This window comes from Nicotiana tabacum, chromosome 5, assembly GCF_000715075.1.
Source record: "Nicotiana tabacum cultivar K326 chromosome 5, ASM71507v2, whole genome shotgun sequence".
Taxonomy (NCBI): Eukaryota; Viridiplantae; Streptophyta; class Magnoliopsida; order Solanales; family Solanaceae; genus Nicotiana; species Nicotiana tabacum.
Genome location: NC_134084.1, coordinates 141,914,739 through 141,938,774, shown reverse-complemented (window position 1 = coordinate 141,938,774; position 24,036 = coordinate 141,914,739). Strand labels below are relative to the sequence as shown.

The 24,036-nt window shown below is 39.2% G+C and overlaps 1 protein-coding gene, 1 non-coding gene and 1 pseudogene across 2 annotated transcripts; all 3 read left to right on the top strand.

The window, feature by feature from the left end:
- The first annotated feature begins 355 nt into the window (after window positions 1-355).
- On the top strand, window positions 356-4,925 carry LOC107813833 (small ribosomal subunit protein uS12). Its single transcript, XM_075254151.1, has 4 exons — window positions 356-488; window positions 4,154-4,309; window positions 4,415-4,541; window positions 4,632-4,925. The coding sequence occupies exons 1-4, from the start codon at window positions 484-486 to the stop codon at window positions 4,770-4,772; spliced, it is 429 nt and encodes a 142-aa protein (XP_075110252.1). The 5' UTR covers window positions 356-483; the 3' UTR covers window positions 4,773-4,925.
- Window positions 1,844-1,948, top strand: LOC142181414 (U6 spliceosomal RNA). Its single transcript, XR_012710068.1, has one exon. It is a non-coding gene; the product is annotated as a U6 spliceosomal RNA (small nuclear RNA).
- Window positions 4,926-9,504: 4,579 nt separating the features above from the next.
- On the top strand, window positions 9,505-21,266 carry LOC107761453 (subtilisin-like protease SBT6.1; annotated as a pseudogene).
- Window positions 21,267-24,036: the final 2,770 nt, after the last annotated feature.

Genomic DNA, 24,036 nt, shown 5'->3' with positions numbered 1-24,036 from the left:
GACCACACCAAATCGGTCGTTTTCTAAAGTGACACTTTTCATCATTACGTAACGACGAATTTAATGATACAATACAATAAAATTTAAGTAATAATAAAAAAATATTATATTTAAAGTAACAATACAATACAATGCAACGGTAACAACCATCCAAACAAGGAAGCCGAGGAGGAAGAGGAGCGGTCTAAAGTTTGTCAAACTATTTGCTAAACTTTAAATAGCTTTTAAAGGAATTGACTAAATCTTAAATAGAGTATCTAAAAGCGGTTACATGGTGTTATTTCTACAATTATAGAAGCCAGATGCTGTGGGCTCAGGATACGCCCCAAAGCATTCTTAGAGCCCAACTTCCTCTAGCAGCCCAAACCCAGAGCTAATTTATGGATAGGTTAGGGTTTTATTAGGCTGTTGTGTGCGGCTTGTCCTCATCAGCAACATAACAAACAACAGTCTGAAGTCGGAGTCCTCTGTCACTCAGCAAACATGGGGTAAACTTTCTTCTTCTTTTTCCTCCATTTTTTTCCATTTCGATATACGTATTGCAATTATAACCACTATATATTACTTCCATTTGAACTTTCTCATTTGCTATAATTTGCTAGTGGCGCTATTATGGAAGTAAACAGTAAAAGGGAGTTTCTTTTTGTTTGTTATGGGATTCTGATACTATATGCTCGATTTGAACTCTTAATTGTTGTTAATTGCATCGAATGAATTATCTAAGGGAATGATTTCACGTGGATTGTTCTATTTTCCCTGCAAACTGATGGTAATGGTAGATATGGTGAGTGTTTAAGTACGTTAGATCTGTGCAGGGACCAAAAATTGGCAGATTTAATTTGGCATCAAATGTTCAGAATGAGCTAGGGGGCAGGATTATGATATAGTCACACCAGGGAAATCGCAGTAATGTTACAACTGATAAAAAATTTAACAAGTAATGTTGAGATTGAAATAAAAAAATGAGTGTGGAGATTGTTACTTAATAGATATTTTCTCATTCAACCATATCTTTTAATAGGCTAAGAGTACCTATTCATATGGTGCAAAAGCCACCACAATAGTCAGAAGACTTGAATAGACATTTTACCAGATGTACGTATAATCTACATTGTTCATTGAATGCATTGATAATGGGGAGTGTTGTGAATACATTATTCTAATGGATGTCAATTGAGTACTCCGATACTTTTTTTTTTCCATGAACCATGTAACCTATACATTATGTATTAAATTGGTACACTTAATTCTTATGACTCTTGGGATGGATTTTAGATCCTAAACATATGGCTCTTTTAGAAATAAGAGAATTGGTTACTAATATGAAGGATAGACCCCTTCAAATAAATTTGGTATTTTTTATAGATGAACTTGATATTTTTTAATAAGTAGGGTATGTAAATAATTTAACTTTTTAGATTAGAATTCCTACCTTTATAATGATGCAAATATAGATGTATATACTAGTTTTTTGGCACATGCATTGCACGTGGATTCCCAATCATTTTATACGCATGATTTCGAAAAACTCATTTATGATTGAATGAAAAAGTTATGAACACTAAATTAAAAGTTAAACTACCTAAATACTCTTCTTATTAACCTGAAAACCCTACTTAGTAAATAAAAATACCAAGTTTATCTATATCAAGTTTACTGGGTTGCTGTTGTTGTTGTATCTATAGCAAAGCCAAGTTTATTTGAAAGGTTTTAATTGTTCAATTTTACTAAATAAGATTGTCAAAACTTGCAACTTTTACCCGCCAAATGATACTATCAGCTAAAGAAAAAATATCTAAAAGTATTACATCAAAAGCAAATATAAGAGAAACGAGACTTTAGATATATTATTCTATGTAATATTATAAAGTTAGAATGATACAAAGAAGATTAGCAAGTCTCCTGCGCAAGGATGACGTGCAAAAATTGAGAAAGGGTCCAAATTTTGATTTGTTACTATTCTCAATAAAATTGAAGATATCACGGCGAAGAAAACAGGGGTTTGATGTTAAATTTACAAAAAGGTCACTATTTATGTCAAGCTGGCAAGAAGTAGTGAGGGTATTTAAGGAAATAAAAGATGGGAAGAGTGCTACCTTAGTACACTCATGTAGTAGGTTAGTAAGGCCCTATATATATATATGTATATATATATATATATATATATATATATATATGTATATATATATGTATATATATATATATGTATGTATTGGGTTTTGCTAACCTACTACATCGCTATAGTAGGTTAGTATTGTCCCCGTTTTTTTATTTTCCTTAGACATCTGTATGAGTACATCACCAAGACACTAAAATGTTGGACTTTTTCATCTAAAAACCCGAGTCTGGTCCTTCTTTCTCTTTCTTCTCCTTTGTGTTCTTGCAAATTCATTAAATACAAATATACAATCACCATTGTTTTTCATGAGTTAGATCTCAAAAACAATAAAGTTCCTTTAGAGTCCAGCAAAGTGAGGGGCTTCATAGACTTGTAATTTTGTATTTAGTGGAAGAAAGAATTGGATATAAGTTTGTTCGGGAAAAAATGGAGTACGATTTAAACGGAAAAAGAAATGGAAAATAGTAGATCATTGGTGGATATGAAGTAATGGAGAGGGGGTGCCAATTGTTGTTCTGGAAAGGAGGTAGTTGTCGAAAACGAGAGGGGTAACCGCTGAAGAAGAGGAAAGATTAGAAAATTCGAATTGTAATGGCTAACCAACAAAGAGGAGTTGTCGATGGGGAATATGAGTTCGCCCAAAAATGAACATAACATTTTGATTTCACCGCAAATGAGGAATGTGGAGAGAGACCTAGATGCTGGGAAAGAGGGCGTGTTTATCAAATTTGGTTGAATGGACAAGACCGTCTCATCATTACCATTAAAGAGATGGTACGGGCTTCACAAGGGTAATAAGGGAAAATAAGTAGTGGCTACATTGCTAGCTTATCACTCATTTGTATGTATATTCTTAACCCTACGAAGAACATTCCTCAAGTGAGAATACTTATCTTTTGTATATCTCTTTTTGTGCTTACTACTCTCTCCGTTTTAATTTATGTGCTATAGTATATTCGGGAAATGAGTAACAATGACTTTGACATGCCTGGTCTTGAACATGCCATTACATTTATATAGCTATAAAAGCTTATTATTAAGGGTAAGGTTGAAAGTTCAAGTTAAATTGTTTCCAAATATAGAAAACTACATTCTTTTTGGAATGAACTAAAAAGGAAAAACTACCACAAATTCTGACGGAGGGAGTATTATCTTAAACACATTATCAGCACGGGTTTTCCTTCCACACATCTTTCCTACATCTCTTGTCTGCTTCCCTTGAAGAACCTGCCGATTCTTAGTCAATTACCACATGAATTCACAACAATTTTTCAAATCATTGTTGACTTGGGATGTACCAAAAGAAGTGTGGAGATTGTTATAATCTCATTCAAGTGTGTATTTCATAGGACTAAGATGGCCTTTTTTAGGATGCAAACTTCAACCCAAAAATCAGAAGATTTAAGGAGACAATTTATACATTAAGCTTTATATGGTTCATCGAATAATATAATCTTACATTATCTATTAAATTGTCTGCCTAAGTCTTGTGACCTTTGGGATAGATTGGTACTCTATAAAGTACTCTTATCACAATGGTACATACAGCTTGAGTGAGATTAACTAATAATAATCTCTAGATGCTTAACAATCAAAAAAATAAATCTCTACATCCTTCTCTCTATACGTCTGTTTCTATTTTGCTTTATTTTACACGATTTCTGTTATCAATTGACACTAGACAGTGTTTCTATATGAAATTAGTTAATAAAATCCCTCATTACTTCACTTGCCTCAACCCAAGTGGACCTAAAATTCTTTTTCTAAGCTTCTGGCTGAGCTCTGAATACAACCAACTCTAAGCTACTAACTAAGGGTTCTTTGCGGTCGGGAGAGAAGATCATTGCCCATTAAGATTATGTTTGTGTTGCATTGGATGATTAGTTCATTTTAGATTCCTATGTTTTGTCATCCCATAGCATCAAGTAATATCTGCAGTATTCTGTAAACTTGAGAAGGTACTAGTTGAAGGGGGAAAGCATAGCCATATTGCTCGTATAAGCTATATAAGTCATTATGGGTAAAAATTTACAGGAAGACACGTGGTATGGGAGCTGGACGCAAGCTGAAGTCCCACCGCAGGAGGCAAAGGTGGGCTGATAAGTCCTACAAGAAATCCCATCTTGGGAATGAATGGAAGAAGCCATTTGCTGGGTCATCCCATGCCAAAGGCATTGTGCTTGAGAAGATGTAGGTCCACTTTACTCTGTTTATATTTATTACACTGTCCTCCAAGCCGTGCAGATTTGTAGAACTTGGATCTAACCATCAAACTTGCTGGAATGTCTTGTGCAGAGGTATTGAAGCTAAGCAGCCAAACTCTGCTATTCGTAAATGTGCTAGGGTTCAACTCATAAAAAACGGGAAGAAGATTGCAGCTTTCGTCCCCAATGATGGTTGTTTGAACTACATTGAAGAAAATGTGCGTCCTTTTGCTTTCTCATATTCTCTCCTTCACATGTCTCAATTTTTTCTTTTCAGTTTTCTTGTTGCTAACCTTGTTACATTGCAGGATGAGGTGTTGATCGCTGGATTTGGTCGTAAAGGACATGCCGTGGGAGATATTCCTGGTGTTAGGTTCAAGGTTGTGAAGGTTTCTGGTGTCTCTCTGCTGGCTCTATTCAAGGAGAAGAAAGAGAAACCTAGATCTTAGGTTGCCTTCTTTGCCAAAATACGTTTAAGCATGTAACAGGCTATTAGCTATTTTGAGTTTGTGAACAAACAGTTTTTGATTTGGGTATTGTACTGGAAATTTTGGTTCTTCTCAAGTTCATATTGTTAACGTTAGTGTTAAGAAGTTGGGATATATCTCTTCTTTCCTGTTTTACAGTACCAATATGAAGGCTGGTATAGGCAAAAATTCAAAAGGTAGTCGGATTGTTGTCCTCCCTTTTGCATTTGACATGAAATAAAAGTTCTGTTGAAGAGGATAATGGAATAATTGAATGAGAACTCACTGAAATACTCCATATGCATAAGCTCATTGCAATTCATAAGGCCGATGACTTTAAAGCTTCCTTTGCACAAATTTGGGCTCTACATTGTATGAGCAGAATTTTTCATACTCCATTTAAAATTCTTAAACTAAAATTTGTACATGTTTAATGATTAGTAAAGCTGGTATCGATTTAGCTCTTATCGGTGTAGCAATTCATATATATATATATATATATATATATATATATATATATATATATATATATATATATATATATATATATATTATTAGTTAACATACAATGTAATTATGCATGAGTTGTTTTACGAGTGAGTGGTGGCTTTCATAAACACTGTCCTAAGATAAATTACTTTTCTGGAAATATATTTCCAAATACAAGCGGGGAGTTGATGCCAATATCCGATTAAGCTAACAAAATATTGGACTTCACATTTTTTCCAAGAATGAAAGTTTATATCAGTCAGCAGATTAATCTCATTAATTAATTTCTTAATTAAAGTGTTGGTGAATAATGATTCTCATATTTTAACCAGTAATACAATCTCTTTGTAATAACAACAACAACAACAACAACCCAGTGTAATCCCACAAGTGGGGTCTGGGGAGGGTAATATGTACGCAGACCTTACCTCTACCCCGAGGGGCAGAGAGGCTGTTTCCAGGAGACCCTCGGCTCAAAAAGGCAACAAGAGGCAACAAGAGACACTATATTAGTACTATCAATAGTCTCATAATAAAACACCATAAAATACCATAAAATCCATAACATAACATAAATAACATACAAACAAAGTAACAGAGTAACAACAATATAAGAGATATAGGAAATACGAGAATATGTAGGGTATTAATACACAGAAGATAAAGCCCATCATTAGTAGTTGATCAATAGCATCCTAAGACTAATTCCTAACTAGCTAGTCTCACTCTAGTGCGCTGTAAAAAAGACATCATAATTTTCCCTAACCTACAACCTTAATGCTCGATCTCCACAATTCCCTGTTTAGGGCCATGTCCTCAGTAACCCTAAGTCGCGCCATATCCTGCCTGATCACCTCTCCCCAATACTTCTTAGGTCTCCCTCTACCTCTCCTCGTACCCACCACCGCCAGTCGTTCACACCTTCTCACCGGTGCATCAGTGTTCCTCCTCTGAATGTGCCCGAACCATCTGAGTCTTGCTTCCCGCATCTTGTCCTCCATGGGGGCCACACCCACCTTATCTCGAATATCTTCATTTCTAATCTTATCCTTCCTTGTATGCCCGCACATCCACCTCAACATCCTCATCTCTGCAACTTTCATCCTTTGGATGTGTGAGATCTTCACCGGCCAACACTCGGTTCCATACAACATAGCAGGCCTAACCACTGCCCTATAAAATTTACCTTTCAGTAACAGAGGCACTTTCTTGTCACACAGGACTCCCGTAGCTAACCTCCATTTCATCCACCCCACCCCTATACGGTGTGTGACATCCTCGTCGATCTCCCCGGACCCCTGAATAAACGACCCCAGGTACTTGAAACTACCCCTCTTAGGGATGACTTGAGAATCAAGCCTCACTTCCACTCCCGCTTCCGTCGGCTCTGCCCCAAATTTGCACTCAAGGTATTCCGTCTTTGTCCTGCTCAACCTGAAACCTTTGGACTCAAGGGTATGTCTCCAAACCTCTAACCTCTCGCTGACGCCGCGTCGTGTCTCGTCGATTAGGACTATGTCATCAGCAAATAGCATGTACCATGGCACCTCCCCCTGAATATGATGCGTCATAGCATCCATCACCAGGGCAAATAGGAAAGGGTTGAACGCAGACCCTTGGTACAACCCCGTAATAACCAGAAAATAATCGGAATTGCCTCTTGCTGTCCTAACCCGAGTCTTAGCTCCATCATACATGTCCTTAATCGCCCTAATGTAGGCAACCGGGACCCCTTTAGCCTCTAAGCATCTCCATAAGACCTCCCTAGGAACCCTGTCGTACGCTTTCTCTAGATCGATAAACACCATGTGGAGATCCTTCTTCTTATCCCTGTATTGTTCCACCATCCTCCTAATAAGGTGGATAGCTTCTGTGGTAGATCGCCCCGGCATGAACCCGAACTGGTTGTCTGAAATAGACACCGTCCTTCGCACTCTCATTTCTACCACTCTCTCCCAGACTTTCATGGTATGACTTAGTAATTTAATACCCCTATAGTTGTTACATATCTGGATATCGCCTTTGTTCTTATACAACGGGACCATTGTACTCCACCTCCACTCTTCGGGCATCCTATTAGTCTTGGATATAACATTAAGCAACTTAGTAAGCTATTCCAAGCCTGCTCTACCCACACACCTTCAAAGCTCAACCGGAATTTCATCTGGTCCGGTAGCTCTGCCCCTTCTCATCTTACGCATTGCCTCCATGACCTCATCGACCTCAATGTCCCGACAATCACTTAGTTCATGGGGGCTGTCTGCGTTCCTCAATTCACCTAGTACAATATCCTGATCCCCTTCCTCATTTAGAAGTTTATGAAAGTAGGTCTGCCATCTCCTCTTTATCTGGTCATCCCCCAACAAAACTTTGCCGTCCTCATCTTTTATGCACCTCACTTGGTCCAAATCTCGAGCCGTCCTCTCTCTCGCCTTAGCGAGTCGGAGTAACTTCTTCTCCCCGCCTTTGTTCCCTAGTTCCTCATACAAACGAGCAAAAGCTGCCGTCTTTGCCTCCGTCACTGCCATCTTTGCCTCTTTCCTAGCTACCTTATATCTCGCAATGTTCGCTCTCTTCTCCTCCTCTCCAGTGCTCCCCACTAACCGCAGGTAAGCCACCTTCTTCGCTTCCAATTTACCTTGTACAACTGCATTCCACCACCAGTCTCCTTTGTGGCCACCGGTGCAGCCTGAAGATACCCCTAACACCTCTCTCGCCGCCTTCCTTATATAGTCCGCCGTCGTCGACCACATAGTGTTTGCGTCCCCACTACTTCTCCAAGCTCCCATTGCCGACAACCTTCCTTCCAACTCCTGGGCTTTAACCTTAGTCAAGGCGTCCCACCTAATCCTCGGGCGGCCTCGTACTGACCTCTGTTTCCTTCTTATCCTAATACTAACGTCCATCACCAAGAGCCTATGTTGCGTTGCAAGGGTCTCACCTGGGATAACTTTGCAATCCTCGCACAACCTTCTGTCGCATCTCCTGAGGAGGAGATAGTCAATTTGAGTCTTCGCCACCGAACTTTGGTAAGTAACCAAATGCTCCTCTCGCTTCGGAAAACTCGAGTTTGCAATCACTAGATCGAATGCCTTGGCAAAATCCAGCAGTGAGATGCCCTCTCCATTCCGTTCCCCGAAACCAAAGCCGCCATGCACCTCAGTATAACCACCTGCAGACGACCCAATATGGCCATTGAAATCCCCTCCTATGAATAGCCTCTCGGAAGGCGGAATACTACGAACAATGTCATCCAACCCTTCCCAAAAACGCCTTTTAATCTCCTCCTCACAACCTACTTGCGGTGCGTACGCGCTAACGACGTTTAAAGTACACTCACCCACCACCAATTTAATAGTCATTAGTCTATCATTCACACGCCTGACCTCTACCACCGACTCCCTAAGACGGCTATCTACTAGGATACCCACTCTATTCTTACCCCTCACGACTCCAGAGTACCACAACTTATACCCATCCGCATTTCTCGCCCTCGATCCGACCCACCTAGTCTCCTGGACACACGCTATATTAATCTTCCTCTTCTGAAGGATCTTCGCCAACTCTATAGACTTACTCGTTAGCGAACCTATGTTCCATGACCCGATTCTCAACCTATAGGCTCCCTTGCCCCCTCTTCCTCCCTTGCCTCCCGACCCACCCCCTAACCCCGGGCCCACTCTTTGCCCCACACTCTGCCCCACCTAAGGACATGCCCTTAATCTATCATCCCAGACTGCCGCCACTACACCTAATGACAGACCTACAAAAGACTCGCTAGTGCACAATGGACAACGAATAAAACTAGACGGAAACAAGTGACTACCTGTACACCTATTGAATGATTTAACTATTGTGAACTAAAGTAACATCAATTTAGCTAACACCAGTAGATCGGGAGGTACCAATTCCCGAGAACCAAACCTGTGTTGATTTGCAGCCCTCGATATACTTGCAAGCTCATGCACCGCTTCCCACCGCCCTTTGCTGACGCTCGTCCAGGTTGCTCTCCTTTGCTAGTGCTCGTGCGCCCAACTTGTCTCCAACCACTTTGAGAATTTCCCTGAAAACACAGAAAATACCACGACCCAAAGACCAAAAAGGGCTATCACCGCTACCACTGGTGTAGCACCGAAAGTAACTAGCAGCCGAAATTAACTGAAGAAAAATAACAAGCAAGCTTCTGAAATATGCGAGGATATCCGGCAACATAACAGCAACAAACCGGTGACCAAATAGAATCTAAAGCATAACTACTACCATTAAATTGCAGTTGTAAGCTAGTAAAGGAAAACTGAAAATCAGTAAGTAAAACCAAAGAAAACAGAGCAAACCAAACAAATCTTTTGCTACGTACAGAAAAGCCAGCAATTTCGATTTTGGAAATGAAAATCCACGAAGGCCGGAGCATCGAGGACTCAACCAAACCTCAAACTTCGACCTAAAAGCGAGATCGGAAGGGAGCAAAGCAAAAACTGAAAAGCTTCTGCTAAAATCTTCACAGTTTCGACGGTATGCAGGACCACCGATTATTTCACGGAACGGAGGTCGCCGGAAAAATTCTGCTTCGGAGCAGCGAACTGAGGCGTCGTCGACTTCAGATCTATATTCCTCTTGCGAGCAGTAATGGATCTATATTCTGAAGAAGAAGAAACAGGGCGAAAACAAAAAATATGTTTCCTATGAAGACTTACCAGAGAAATTAAATTCGCGAGAAGAAGCAAAAGACCCTTGAACCCAATAATGAGATCCTAGTTAAAGCACCGATACAAAATACTGGTTAAAGCAAAATACTAAATTCTTTGTAATAAGATATTCTAATATCAAACAGAAACAAAAATCATATGCTAAATTCTTTATTTTATCTTTAAACCCCTTCTCTCACTGTCAGTCTGTCATTCTTTTTGTAGTGTAAGCATCAAAATTCTCGCCATCGTCTCCGATTCTACCAGCTCAACTCTCTTTATATCAAATCCTTTTCCGGTTTTGCACTCATTGGGAATTTGTCGTAAGTTTTCAAGCTCTCTTCATCACCCTGCAATTTGTGTTTTTTTATTTTATTTTTATATATATAGAAAAATCAGTTTGTGCGTTGTTGCTTTGTTCTCAAAACAAGTTTTAGTTTAGTTGTTCATTTTACGTTCAGAATTGAGGGCCCCAAAAAAATGGTTGAGAGATATGTAATAGAATGTTGCTTAATTATTGAGTCATAACAACCTTGGTTTCTCGAATTTAAGATGATTTTGTTGAATGTGAGTTAATTTATGTAAAGTCCAAAAATTTGTGGAATGCATATCAGACTATGATTTCAATCTTCAAATTTCAAACCACATTGATTCTGGATGGAACTATGTTACTGTACATATTTTTTTCCCTCAACATTTTGGTAGAAAGCTGGAATATTGGAGACATTTCTGCTGAATTTTTAAGATTATGAGAGAATATCTTGTTTCATTATCCAAAGGGTAAGAAACCCTTAGAAAAAAATAAGTTAATGAGATACCCTTTATTGCCTGCACTAGATTTTTTTGGGGGGTTCTCATTTGATCACTTATTATGGAATTTAGCCTTTTGTTGAATTTCTATCGAACTAATGCTGCAGTTCTCTTCAGTTTCAAGAGTGCAGGTCTTGCCGCAAATTCAGTAATTGGAAGCAGCTTTATTTATCATAGGCTAGTGGTTTTACTGTTAGCTGAAGACATGCATCAGCTGAAGCAGTTGGACCCTCTTTTGAAGAGGCCAGGAGGGTTATAGTTTCTTCAGAACAGGATTTTGATTGTGCTCAATTACAGGCTAAAACATCTGACTATACCTCCTTGCTCTCATGAGGGGTATATCATTCCTTCAACATGCCTGAAGCTCCTAAGAAATCATTCTTCACCCTCTCACTTGTCCCCTTCCTTCCGGTATATACACTCATCCGCTTCAACCCACCAATAGAGTCTGAGCCATTAATTTCTAGTAGCTCCGATGAGTGCCAACATGACCAGAAGCAACAATCTGATAGCAGAAATTATATTGTTCGATTCTATCATTATAAGGAACCTGAGGATCACTGGAATTATCTTCAAAACAACTTGAAATTTAAGGGTTGGCAATGGATTGAGCGGAAAAATCCGGCTGCGAGATTTCCTACTGACTTTGGATTGGTGGAAATCGACGAGTCAATGAAAGAACTCTTGCTAGAAAAGTTCAGAAAAATGAATCTTGTAAAAGACGTTTCGTTGGATTTGAGCTATCAAAGGATAGTTCTTGAAGAGAAGAGTGAGAAGAATGGGGCTTTTGCCAATGGGAAGAAGAGGCCAGGAAAGATTTTTACTGCTATGTCCTTCAGTGAAGGTCAAAACTATGCGGTGGCCAACACTAGTATAATGAGAATTAGCTGGAGCAGACATCTATTGATGCAGGCAAGACCACTGATTATTTGTGTTTTATTTTGTATGCGTTTACTGATAATTTACATCATTGGAATGTATGCAACTCTTCTCTTTGCATTCATGACATATGATAGTTGCAACTTTATTGCATGGTATATGTTCAAAGGAAATTAATCTCTTTCAGTTCCCTTTTGTCTTTGTCCTTTTCCTATTTTGGTCTAATCAAGTGTCTGTTATTCCATTAATATGTCATGATGCTGAGACTCCATAGTGAGAAAAATAAGAGAAAGATTAGAGAATGCTTGAAGACTAATATCTTACAACTGATTCCTTTTATGGGCACACTTGACAATGTAATAATATCTATACCTGTGTTTTCCCGAAGTGGGACACTTATAATAAATATAAGTATTTACATTTAGCTATTTTCCCGTAACTATCTAACAGTCCCTTTCTAGTGCTTGTTACATATGTGACTAATTCAGGGACTAGTGAAGAACTCGTGGATATATCTACAATCTAAGCATTCGACTTCACGAACTTGTGAAAATGACTTCTGAGATTATCTTCTCTGTGACGAAGTTACAATTGATAATATTCTTTTATATCTTTCATGACACACTGAATTCAACGCAATATGAAGGGAAACTTGATTATTACACAGAAGCTGCACCTTACTGATCACTATAAAGTTTAATCTTTGTGCGACCCTGTGATCCATATAATTTCACAAGTTGTCTCTGCTATGCCCCAATATTCTCTTTTGCACTGGATATATGACCATGTTTTGTTTTTTTAGTCTTTCAAGACACTAAAGTACCTCTAACGAGAATGGATTATATATCCTTAGATCATTAAGTGGCTCACTTTAACTTGGTTGGCCGTTGGAGCGTAACATTCAGATCGGAGAGTGTTAATAGGTTTATAATTTGTCATTCTTATTTCCTCAAGGTTGTCAGGGCATACTTCCTTTTTGAAAAACATGGTCTGCATTCTTTGAGTGTCTGGGTCTCATGTTGCTGCTCTATTTTCTATTTCTTTTTTAGATTGAACATATTGTTGTTGTTCGCTGTATTTTTCTTGATATACAGTCTGTCCTGTATGATTATTTTGCAGAAATCTCGAGTCACATCCCTCTTTGGGGCACATGAGCTTTGGTCAAAAGGGCATACTGGTGCTAAGGTCAAAATGGCAATTTTTGATACAGGCATCCGTGCAGATCACCCACATTTTCGTAATATCAAGGTATCTTGTCTTTTGTCGTTTAAAAATATATTTTCTGTAACAAAGAAATGCTTTAGTTGAATCCAATGTGGTTTGAGGCTTGACATTTACATATATGCCAATGTATATATCTTCGTACCATCTTTACGTCATTAATAACAGACAGTGGGCTTGGTACCTTAAATTTCAGGAACGCACAAATTGGACCAACGAAGATACATTGAATGACAATGTTGGACACGGGACATTTGTAGCTGGTGTTATTGCTGGTCAGGATGAAGAATGCCTCGGTTTTGCTCCAGATGCGGAAATCTATGCTTTCCATGTATTTACAGATGCACAGGTAATGGATTGTTTTGAACGAGTATTCCAATTCCTTTTCTTTGGGGGGTGACGGGGCTTTATTTTCTTAAACTGTTTAAGTAAGCTGAGACTTGAAGATCTTCAACAATCTGATGTCTTGGATTATTGCCTCTAATTTATTGTACTGATGTTTTATACAAGTCTGCTTCTTGCTGAGTGCTAATGATGATTCCTATGATCAAACGGTCCTTTCGTTGTTAATTGCAGCAAAGCAAATACTTGATGTGTTAAGATCCTTCCCCCGTTCCCTTCCAGTTTTCTGCTAGTAGAGTGTGCCACATCCACCTCATGAGTGGTGAACCTAATATAGCAAATTCTTGCAGTCATAGTTTTTAGTGAAAAGTCCTCTGGAATGGAAGAAAAAATACTTTAGACTGCCTAGTCTCTGTAAATGACAAGTTCTGCTTCTGCACCTTATTTTGTGCTAGCTTTAACTTCTCATCATTAAGCTACAATATCTTGGAAGAATATGCACCTAAATATACACAGTTTTCTCATACCCTTTCCAGCGGCCAAACCCACTGATTGGATTTAGTGGTGGAGTCCATGTTACATGCTATGTTATTGAACATATAATATTTCTTCTGCCATCTTATTATGACTTTAGTGATAAGATTGCAACTATTTTTCAGGGGATTGGGGAGGGAGGACATTGTTTACTTTTATGTTTTAGAAAAGCCAGGAACTTGTCTGCGAATTATGTGCAATCTATAATTCCTATTTTGTTTTCAAGGAAGCCCATACTTAGTATTAGCCCACTATTGGGGAGGTATAAGCAGTTTGAAATATTATAAAAACTGTATGCGCTGTTTGAGATACTATAACAAGTAACAGTGTTGCTAATAGTAAATTGGAAAACAAAATTACTTACATAAGGCACACATTAAATACTATTTTCCTTTCATGGAGATTTTGAGGCCAAGACCTTATCGTTCTTGGACCTCAGTTTTTCCAATTAAGCTACCTATCATTGGCTTTGTGCAATCTATTGATTTCAGTAGCTACAAACCATATCCGCAAGTAAGGACAATCAAGATGATATGGAGTATTCACCCCCAGGGCTTTGGTGTAGTGGTAAGAGCGCAACAAGTGATGTGTGAGTTAGACGCACATCATGGGTTCGATGGGTTTGAATCCTTGATGTTGGGGTTTGAAAGAGAGTCTATTCACACAAAAAGGAACAATCTTGTAGCACCCAAGGGTGTTGGGTAGCGTTCAATGAAGTGGGTTAAAATTTTGGAGACTATGGTTCAAATCCTTGCCTAGATAAAAAATGCTAGGTGATATCTACCCATCTGCCTAAGCCTTGGTGGGTTGAGATACCCGGTACCTGTGCTAGTGGGAGGTTGCAGGTATCCTTGGAATAGTCGAGACAAGTTTTGCTTTGACACCATCATTATCAACAACAACAACAACAGACCCAGTGTAATCCCACAAGTGGGGTCTAGGGAGGGTAGTACATACACAGACCTTACCCCTACCTTCAAGAAGGCAGAGGTTATTTCCGGAAGACCCTTGGTTTAGGAAAGATAAAAGGAAGAGCAGCAACAAGCACACCAATTAGAAAACCGAAGCAAAAAATACAAAGGAACAAAACTAAAACTGAGTATTGCAATTAGAAGGCCGGAACGAAAGCAACGACAAGTAATCACATAAGTCAAGGAATACGAAAATACATAAATAACACTAACTCATGTACTAAAGCTACTGTTACAGACAAGGACAACGCTAGGCGACCTATAAAAAAGTTAGAAATAAAAAGATCAATCTTGTAATGACCAATTTAGCATTATAAGAAGTGGCTCTTCAGTTTATTGCAGGTCTCTTACACATCGTGGTTTCTCGATGCATTTAATTACGCAATTGCAACCAACATGGATGTTCTGAATTTGAGCATAGGTGGACCTGATTATTTGGATCTCCCTTTTGTGGAAAAGGTGAGGTCACTTATCTATTGGTTTATATCTTTATTGTTTTTATGTGGTATGATACTGGATTGCATTTTGTCTACAGCATAGGCATTGAAATGATCTTGCTGTTGTTCCATAACCCCTTATTGTCTAAGTTTCTGTATAATATGTGGTCTCGGAAGTATTAGAAGTTTGATTATAATTGGCAGCATGTAATCTTATATTTCTTATGCAGTGCATGGATTTTACTTGGCTTTCTTGAGCTTAATGGGGCGTTTGTTTCATGAGATCTATTAATTTTGCAAGCTGAACTATGTCATGGATGTCTTAAACACAAGGGTTGTATATTATATCTAGTACTCAATTTTGTAAAAGAGATTCGGAGTTGTTTAAGCCTGTCATTTCACTGAAATTAACATTACTTTCAGCAGGACCTGAAACAACATTAGCAGAACTTTTCACCTTTATATTGATGAGATGTACAACAACACGAATAATTACTCCTTAATTCCAAGCTAGTTGGGTTGGCTAATGAATCCTCACCATCCATTCTGCTCCATTTGGAGTCATCAAAGATTCAGTAGTTTGGATATCTATAAATCTGGAGGTTCTTTTTCTACTGACATACAAACTTCAGAAGTGCAGACAGACTAAAAAGATTCCTAGTAGACATTGGACCTAAAGTAAGTGCACTAGCATGACTACACCTTGATTCTTAATAGTCGATATCGCGTATAACAGACTTTTGCTTCTGTTGTGTTCTGTTTTGAGTCTGTATGAATTCAACGAGATTATAAGTCTTTTGGGACAACTTCCTTCCATGTGATTTTAGGTATACATCTCTTTTAGCACCTCCAATCATCATGGTTTCCATCTAAGGACCAGTGCCTTTGGAGATTTATTTAGGACATGATGAGACCATCTCAAACGACATTCTTATTTTATCCTTTATGTTCTGTCAAATTTGATCATTTCTTATCTTGTGAAACTTTTATAATACCCATCTTGCATATGCATTTTGGTGATGCTCATATCTTTAATACAAAGCCAAACATTTACCCCAATATAAACTTGTCTTTAACTTTGATAGGTATCCTCTTATCACATAACCCTCTGTAGCGCACCTCCATTACAACCAATTCTATTCAAATTTGATGTGATATCTTCACGGATCATACTAATTTCATGGAAAATGAGTCTAGATATCTGAATTGTGTGCATTTTAGGTATGGGAATCTTATCTAATCTTACCTCAACTTCACTCTTCTCATGCTTGCTAAACTTAGCATGCATATATTCAGTCTTATTTCTACTTGTCTTAACACCTTTACTCTCTGGAGTCTCTCCTCATAGTTGCTTTATATTGATGGACGTAATCAATATTTTCCGCTAGGTTTGGGAGCTTACTGCCAACAATATTATCATGGTTTCTGCTATTGGAAATGATGGACCACTTTATGGTACTCTTAACAATCCTGCTGATCAAAGTGATGTTATTGGTGTTGGTGCCATTGATCAAAGTAATCATTTAGCCTCATTTTCTTCACGTGGAATGAGTACCTGGGAGATTCCTCATGGGTATCTCTTTCTCCTTTCTTTGCTATGTATTACTCTTTGCAATGGAGTATAGTCTGTATTCTTTATTTTTCTGCCCTCTCCTTCTCTGTATTAAAGTTGTGTTCTACTATATGACCACATAGGAAGTCAATGAGTGTGTTGGATGTACCAACTTCATTTAAAAAAGATGCCTTTAAAAATCAGCTCTTGTGAAACAAACGAGCATTCTATGAGCTTTATTCTATCCATGGTTGTGATGCTTCGAGTAAAATTCTGCTGAGTGGAAAATGATGGGTGAAAATGGCAAAAACTTTATGGATGAATAGGAGCATGACATCTGTTGAATGCCTCTTGTACAATCCACTCAGCTTCTAAGGAAAAAAGGAAAGGAAGAAAGATGAACCGTAAACATGAAATAGAAAAAAGTCACAATTAAGCTCTTTGCTTCTTTTTTTTTTTGGACGCATTGACGCAACACATTCAAGGAGAGGTGCCATGGTGTATGTTATTTGCTGATGACATAGTTCTGATTGACGAGAGTCGGGGTGGTGTTAATGAGAGGCTGGAGGTTTGGAGGCAGACTCTAGAGTCTAAGGGTTTCAAGTTGAGCAAGATCAAGACGGAATACTTGGAGTGCAAGTTCAACAACGTTACCCGGGAAGCGGACATGGAGGTGAAGCTTGATACACAAGTTATCCCTAAGAGAGGTAGTTTTAAGTACCTTAGATCTATAATACAAGGTAATGTGGAGATTGATGAGGATGTCACACACAGTATCAGAGCTGGATGGATGAAGTGGAGGCTCGCTACCGGTGTCTTGTGTAATAAAAATGTGCCGATGAGACTTAAAGGTAAGTTCTACAAGGCTGTAGTTAGACCAACTATGTTGTATGACACAGAGTGTCGGCCGGTCAAGAACACTCATGTCCAGAAGATAAAAGTAGTTGAGATGAGGATGTTAAGATGGATGTGTGGGCATACTAGGTATTAAGAATGAAATCATTCGGGATAAGGTGGGAGTGGCTTCGGTGGAGGAAAAGATGCGGGAGACGAGGTTGAGATGGTTCGGGCATGTTAAGAGGAGAAGTATAGAAACCCCAGTTAGAAGGTGCGAGAGGTTAGCCACAATGGGTATCGGGAGGGGTAGAGGCAGGCCTAAGAAGTCTTGGGGCGAGGTTACAACACATGGCGCAACTGGAGTTGACTGAGGACATGACCCTAGATAGGAGGGTGTGGAGGTCGAGAATTAGGGTAGAAGGCTAGTAGGTAGTCGAACGTATCTCTTTGTCTTTCCCAGTTCGCTAGCATCAGTGTTAGTATGATATCCTTTTATTCATAGATTGCTATTATTACCTAGAGTTTAGCTGCTTTCTTGGCTTCAGTATTTTTATCTTGTTGTTATTCCTTATTGTTGCCATTATTTTTGTCATCCATTCTCCAGCCGAGGGTCTATCGGAAACAAGCTCTCTGTCCTTCTAGGGTAGGGGTAAGGGTACGTACTTCCCACCCTCTCCAGACCCCACTTGTGGAAAAATACTGGGCTTGTTATTGGTGTTGTTATTGTTGCTTCTTTTTTTTCTTGAAAAAGAATTAAGTTCAAAATTATGGTTCTTTGCTTCATTTTTTTTTCTTTCTTTTTCTTTGAATATTTTAGGATCTTGCTTTTCTAATAACAGTTAAATAATTACACTCGTCTATCAAACCATAGATTCTTAACTGTACTGTGCCTTGACAGTTATGGTCGTGTAAAGCCAGACATTGTTGCATATGGGCGTGAGATTATGGGATCCAAAATCAGCACACGTTGTAAACGATTATCTGGCACAAGTGTGGCGAGCCCTGTTGTTACTGGCATAGTATGTCTCCTTGTTAGTATCATACCTGAAAGCAAGTGAAAGGACATTCTAAATCCAGCGAGTGTCAAACAAGCGCTGGTTGAGGGAGCGGCTAAGCTTTCTGGTCCCAACTTATATGAGCAGGGTGCTGGCAGGGTTAATTTGTGAGTTTTTGTATTTATTCCTGCTGTTCAAAGATATTTAGTGCATTGTTATATTTTTGTCAACCTTCAACGTGAATGACAGGTTGGAGTCCTATGAAATTTTGAAGAGCTATAAACCTCGAGCAAGCATCTTTCCCAGTGTTCTTGATTACACTGATTGCCCTTACTCTTGGCCATTTTGCCGTCAACCACTTTATGCGGGTGCAATGCCAGTTATCTTTAATGCCACTATTTTAAATGGAATGGGTGTAATTGGTCATGTCGAGGGCCCACCTACATGGCATCCTTCCAATGATGAAGGTAACCTTCTTAGTATCCGTTTTACTTATTCAGATATCATTTGGCCTTGGAGTGGTTTTCTAGCACTACACATGCAAATCAAAGAAGAAGGGGCCCAGTTTTTAGGAGAAATTGAAGGCAATGTAACTGTCAAAATCTACAGCCCACCAGCCGTAGGAGAAAAGAGTCATCGAAGTAGCACCTGTGTCCTGCACTTGAAACTGCAAGTGATTCCTACTCCACAAAGATCTGCACGGATATTATGGGATCAATTTCACAATATCAAGTATCCACCTGGTTATATTCCGATAGACTCCTTGGATGTTAGGAATGACATGCTTGACTGGCATGAAGATCACCTGCATACAAATTTTCATTCACTGTTCGACATGCTAAGAGATGCTGGATAATATATCGAAACTCTTGGCTCCCCTCTTACGTGTTTTGATGCGAAGCAGTATGGGACGCTTCTCCTGGTGGATCTCGAGGATGAGTACTTCCCTGAAGAGATCAAGAAGTTTAGTGATGATGTCATTACTTCAGGTCTTGGTCTAGCTGTATTTGCTGACTGGTATAATGTGAATGCAATGGTAAAGATGAGGTTCTTTGATGGTAATACCCATAGCTGGTGGACACCAGTAACTGGAGGTGCCAATGTTCCTGCCCTGAATGATCTTTTGGCTACCTTTGGGATTGCATTTGGTGGTAAAATTCTAAATGGTGATTTTGTCCTCTACAATAAACAAAATCAGTATGCATCTGTCACTGATATTTTGAAGTTCCCAAGCGGTGGATACTTGCACCGCTTCCCCTTCCTGGATAGATCAGAGAGCAGGGCCGCTCAGAGCATGACTAAGGTGAGCTAAGAAGACTGTTCATAATAAGTTTGTCCTAGCCTATCCCTCGCCTTTAGGTTCATAGAAGCCACAAGATTCTTTAGTAAGAGTTGGATGACACTGCCATAACTTCTCTCTTTTAGCTTATCCCTGAACTGATATTGAGTATCTCTTTGAGGCTGTAGTGTTTTAGGGTACTCTAATCCAATGCTGAAGCACTTTGAAGTGAGTTAGCTTTCCGTACGTGTGTATTGTCTTTTTTATTCCATTTTAAACTAGATTAAACACAATGTGTTACAGTCAGTCCAACCCCCTTCCGCTACTGTCTGCCTCTCTAAGTTGTTTTCTAGAAATCGACTTTATTTCATAAAGCTTTGATAATTGTACTGCTATGTTGGTGGGTAACTGAAAGGAAGTATGCTTTTTGTTATGACATAGATCTTCAATATCTTAAACAAATAATTGTCTGTTGTTGCTTGCTTTAAATTGCACAAAAGGACACTGGGAAAAATATACATTATCCAATGAAGATTATGCCAATAATATTTGCATTCCTATCAATTTTCTAGGCAGTAGTTGAGCGCCTATCTAACTCAATATATTTTATGAATGCAGATAGTTTCACCTATTCTTGGTCTTTTGGAGGTTGATGGGGGCCGAGTTGCAGTATATGGGGACTCTAACTGTTTGGATAACAGCCATATGGTTACCGATTGCTATTGGCTTCTGAAGAAAATATTAGCTTTTACTAGCAGAAATAAAAAAGATCCTGTACTTTTCTCAGATTCAGTTAGACAAAATACACCACTATATGTTGATAAGAACAAGCTACCATCCCGTAGAACCGATGTGAATTTTTCTATGTATTCTAGTGTTGTTGAAAAGGAGTTGATCTGTGGGCGTGACTCAAGATTTGAAGTATGGGGATGTAAGGGTTACAATTTACAGGCCAGGGGAAAGAACCGCAGATTGCCCGCCTATCCTGTCAATGACTTGGGTAGAGGTCTAAATTCTACTGTTGAAATATCGGATTGGTTAATATCTAATTCAGCTCGGATGAATGGTGGCCCTCTTGAGAACAAGTACTGGGGTTCATTCTATAAGGATGATTGTCGCACCTCCTTTTTCCGCACCCGCGAGGGCGCAGGGGAGTTTTTTCCAATTAAAGGACAATCGAAACGGGATTGGTTTAATTATTTCAGAGTCGCCACTTGGGAGATTTAGGGTGTCCCAAGTCACCAAATTTAATCCCGAATCGAGGAAAAGAATGACTCTATATTACAGTCTGCGTACCAGAAATCCGGATAAGGAATTCTGTTAACCCGGGAGAAGGTGTTAGGCATTCCCGAGTTCCGTGGTTCTAGCACGGTCGCTCAACTGTTATATTCGGCTTATTTATCTGATTTTTAATACAATTATGAACCATGTGCAAATTTTATCTTTTACCGCTTTATTATCATTATTTTTTAGGAATGTGAACATCGCTTAAAATATATCTTTGGACTGTGTCACATGAAATGCACCCACAATCCGAAACATATTTTATTTGATGTTTTAGGATTTGCATTTGGGTCGCATGAAATGCACACCCGAGTTTAAGAAAATTAAATTATTAAAGGCGTGCCTGAAGCAACTAGCGCATTATTATTTTGCGGAGGCCGTGAAATTCGCTAAACGACCCTCCTGAATTCTAAGTAATTTTAAACAAATATTTACTGCGGGCCCCACGATTTGTGTTGTTATTCGGCGAGGCTCATCTCATGCTTATTTTTTAAAAGGAATTTGCAACGTCATGGAAATGCATCTCATACCACGTCACAGTCAATGTACCCGTGATTAGAGGCACATTTCGATTTCGTTGAGATTTGGATTTGGGTCACATAAATGTGCACCCGAGTTTAGGGAGATAACGTTATTAAAGGCGCGCCTAAAGCAACTAGCGCATTATTATTTTTTGGGGAGGGCCGTGAAATTTGCTAAACGACCCGTCCCGGAATCTAAGTATTTAATATATACACTTAGAGGGCCCCGCAATTTGTCCCTTTTATTTGGCGAGGCTCGTCTCATTTTACTTATTATTTTTTTTATTATTATTTATTTTTATTTTTATATTTTTAAAGGGATGCCATTTTTATGCCTTTAACAATACTAAACCTTATAGCCTATTTACAACTAAAATCCCATGACTTGTTAGAAGTTTAATAAAAGGAGTTTAGTAAATGAGTGTTTCGGTAGTAGTAACAGCCTGCACTAATACTATTTTTTCGAATGACCTAACCGAAGGAAAGGACGAACAGATTAACGTCAAACTTGTGTCATAGAACGACTAGTCCAACTTAATTAAACGACATCAAATAAACAAGAATAACATAACATGAAAATGAACCAAAATGCAGACAATGAAACATAGGCAGAAAATTTCCATACCAATTTTTATATTGCATCTCAAACATTCAACGTAAAGTTTATTTATCTAATACATCGAGGTTTACTAACCTTTGCACCTCGACAAACTCAGAACGACAAACATGATTCCGACAGAACTCAAGCCGGACCTCTCTGACCGAAGAACAACGACGGAACCTCGGACAACACCTCGACGTACCGGACCTCGACGAACCAAAGTCGACCTCTACGGAAAACAGAAAACTCGGCCAAGCAGGATCGAAGCAACCCACCGTTGCTCGGAAACGCAGCTACGACTGTTTGGAGGTTGACGACGTTGGACTGAAAATGGCGGACTGGTTCTGGAGGTTGACGACGGGGGGAAACTGTTGGTCGTGGTGTTGGGTTGTGACGGGAGGCAGCAGCAGTTGCTGCGCGAACCAAACTGAGGCGTGGTGGGTGCCGGACAAGATGGAGGGAGCTGGTTTTTTTGGTTTCGTTGATGGAGGTGTCTATGGAGGGGTCGTTTGGTAATGGTGAAACGGGGAGGGAGCAGTCCGGGGCGGTTTGAAGGTGGAACGATGGTGGGTTTCCTGTTTGCTAGGGTTTTCGTTGGGTTTGGTGGTGGTTTTACGGGAGGTGACGGGGTGGTTTAATGGTGGTGTTTTGGATTGGTGGGTCGCGAGGGAGTAGAGGGCAGGGACGACGATGGTTGCTGGTGGGTTTGGACGTGGGGCTAGTGAAGCTGATGGAGGTGGCGTTTGGGTGGTGATGGAGTGGTTGCGGACATGGTGTTTGCCGGTGGGTTTTCGTTGTGAGGGTGACGGAGGGAATGGTGGTTTGTTGACGGGCAGCTGGGAGGTTGACGGTGGTTTTGGGGTCTGTTTGGTGGTGACGGGGAGGTGAACGGAGGGCTGGAGGTTGACGATGGTGGGGCTGCCAGGGAAGGTGACGGGTTGAGGAGGAGTCGGGGGTGGACAACAATGGTGGTTTGTTGATGGTTTTGGACGCGGGGAAGTAGGGTTCGTTCAGTAGAGTTCTTCTTCTTCTCTTTTTGAGAAGAAGATGTACAGTACTCCCTTTTTTAAAAAAAATCCCAAGTCCGTTGGTTTTTCCTCCCTGTCCTCTTTGTGTTTGTCCGTGTATTTAGCATGGGCTTGTCAAGAAAAATGAGCCCCACGCGTGGTGGGGTTCGAGACTTATGTCCCCCACGCGTGGTGGGGTTCCCCATGTGTCCTGGACACGGTTTATTATGGGCTAAGTCCGAAATTAGGCCTAAAACCGGGTAGTTTGAACCCGAATATTATTCTTTTGCCCGGACCCGAGAAATAGGAACACGTTGCTTAACTAGTCCTATGTAAGCAAAATAACTACCAAAAATAAGACTAGTATTTAAACAAAACTATATCTTTTTTTAAAATATTTTTCAAGATTTAAAATAGCTACAAAATATTAAATAAATTATTTTGTGTAATTTTCGTTTTTTAAATATTAAGATAAAATATGAGGTAATATTTTTTGTATTTTTTCCAAATTAAAATGACTACAAAACCTTAATAGAATTATATTTTTTTTGTAATTTTCGAAATTATATAAAGTACAAAAATAAAGTGCAATTTTTGATTTTTTCAAGTTTATGAGGGATACATAAACTAAAATTTATATATATATTTTTTGAAATTTTTCTTTTTGCAACGAAATAAAGTAAAAATAGTTAAAATAGCTATACTAGACCCAATTTCACATATTCACGCTAAAAATGTGAAAATCCTCGGGGAGGGTCAAAAATCACGTGCTTACAGCTGCCCCTCTTTGACTGGAAACACG

Excerpts from the sequence above, each read along its gene's own strand:
- LOC107813833 (XM_075254151.1), top strand. Across the intron at positions 4,310-4,414 it reads GGCATTGTGCTTGAGAAGAT|AGGTATTGAAGCTAAGCAGC; the intron begins GTAGGTCCACTT and ends TGTCTTGTGCAG. Across the intron at positions 4,542-4,631 it reads TGAACTACATTGAAGAAAAT|GATGAGGTGTTGATCGCTGG; the intron begins GTGCGTCCTTTT and ends GTTACATTGCAG.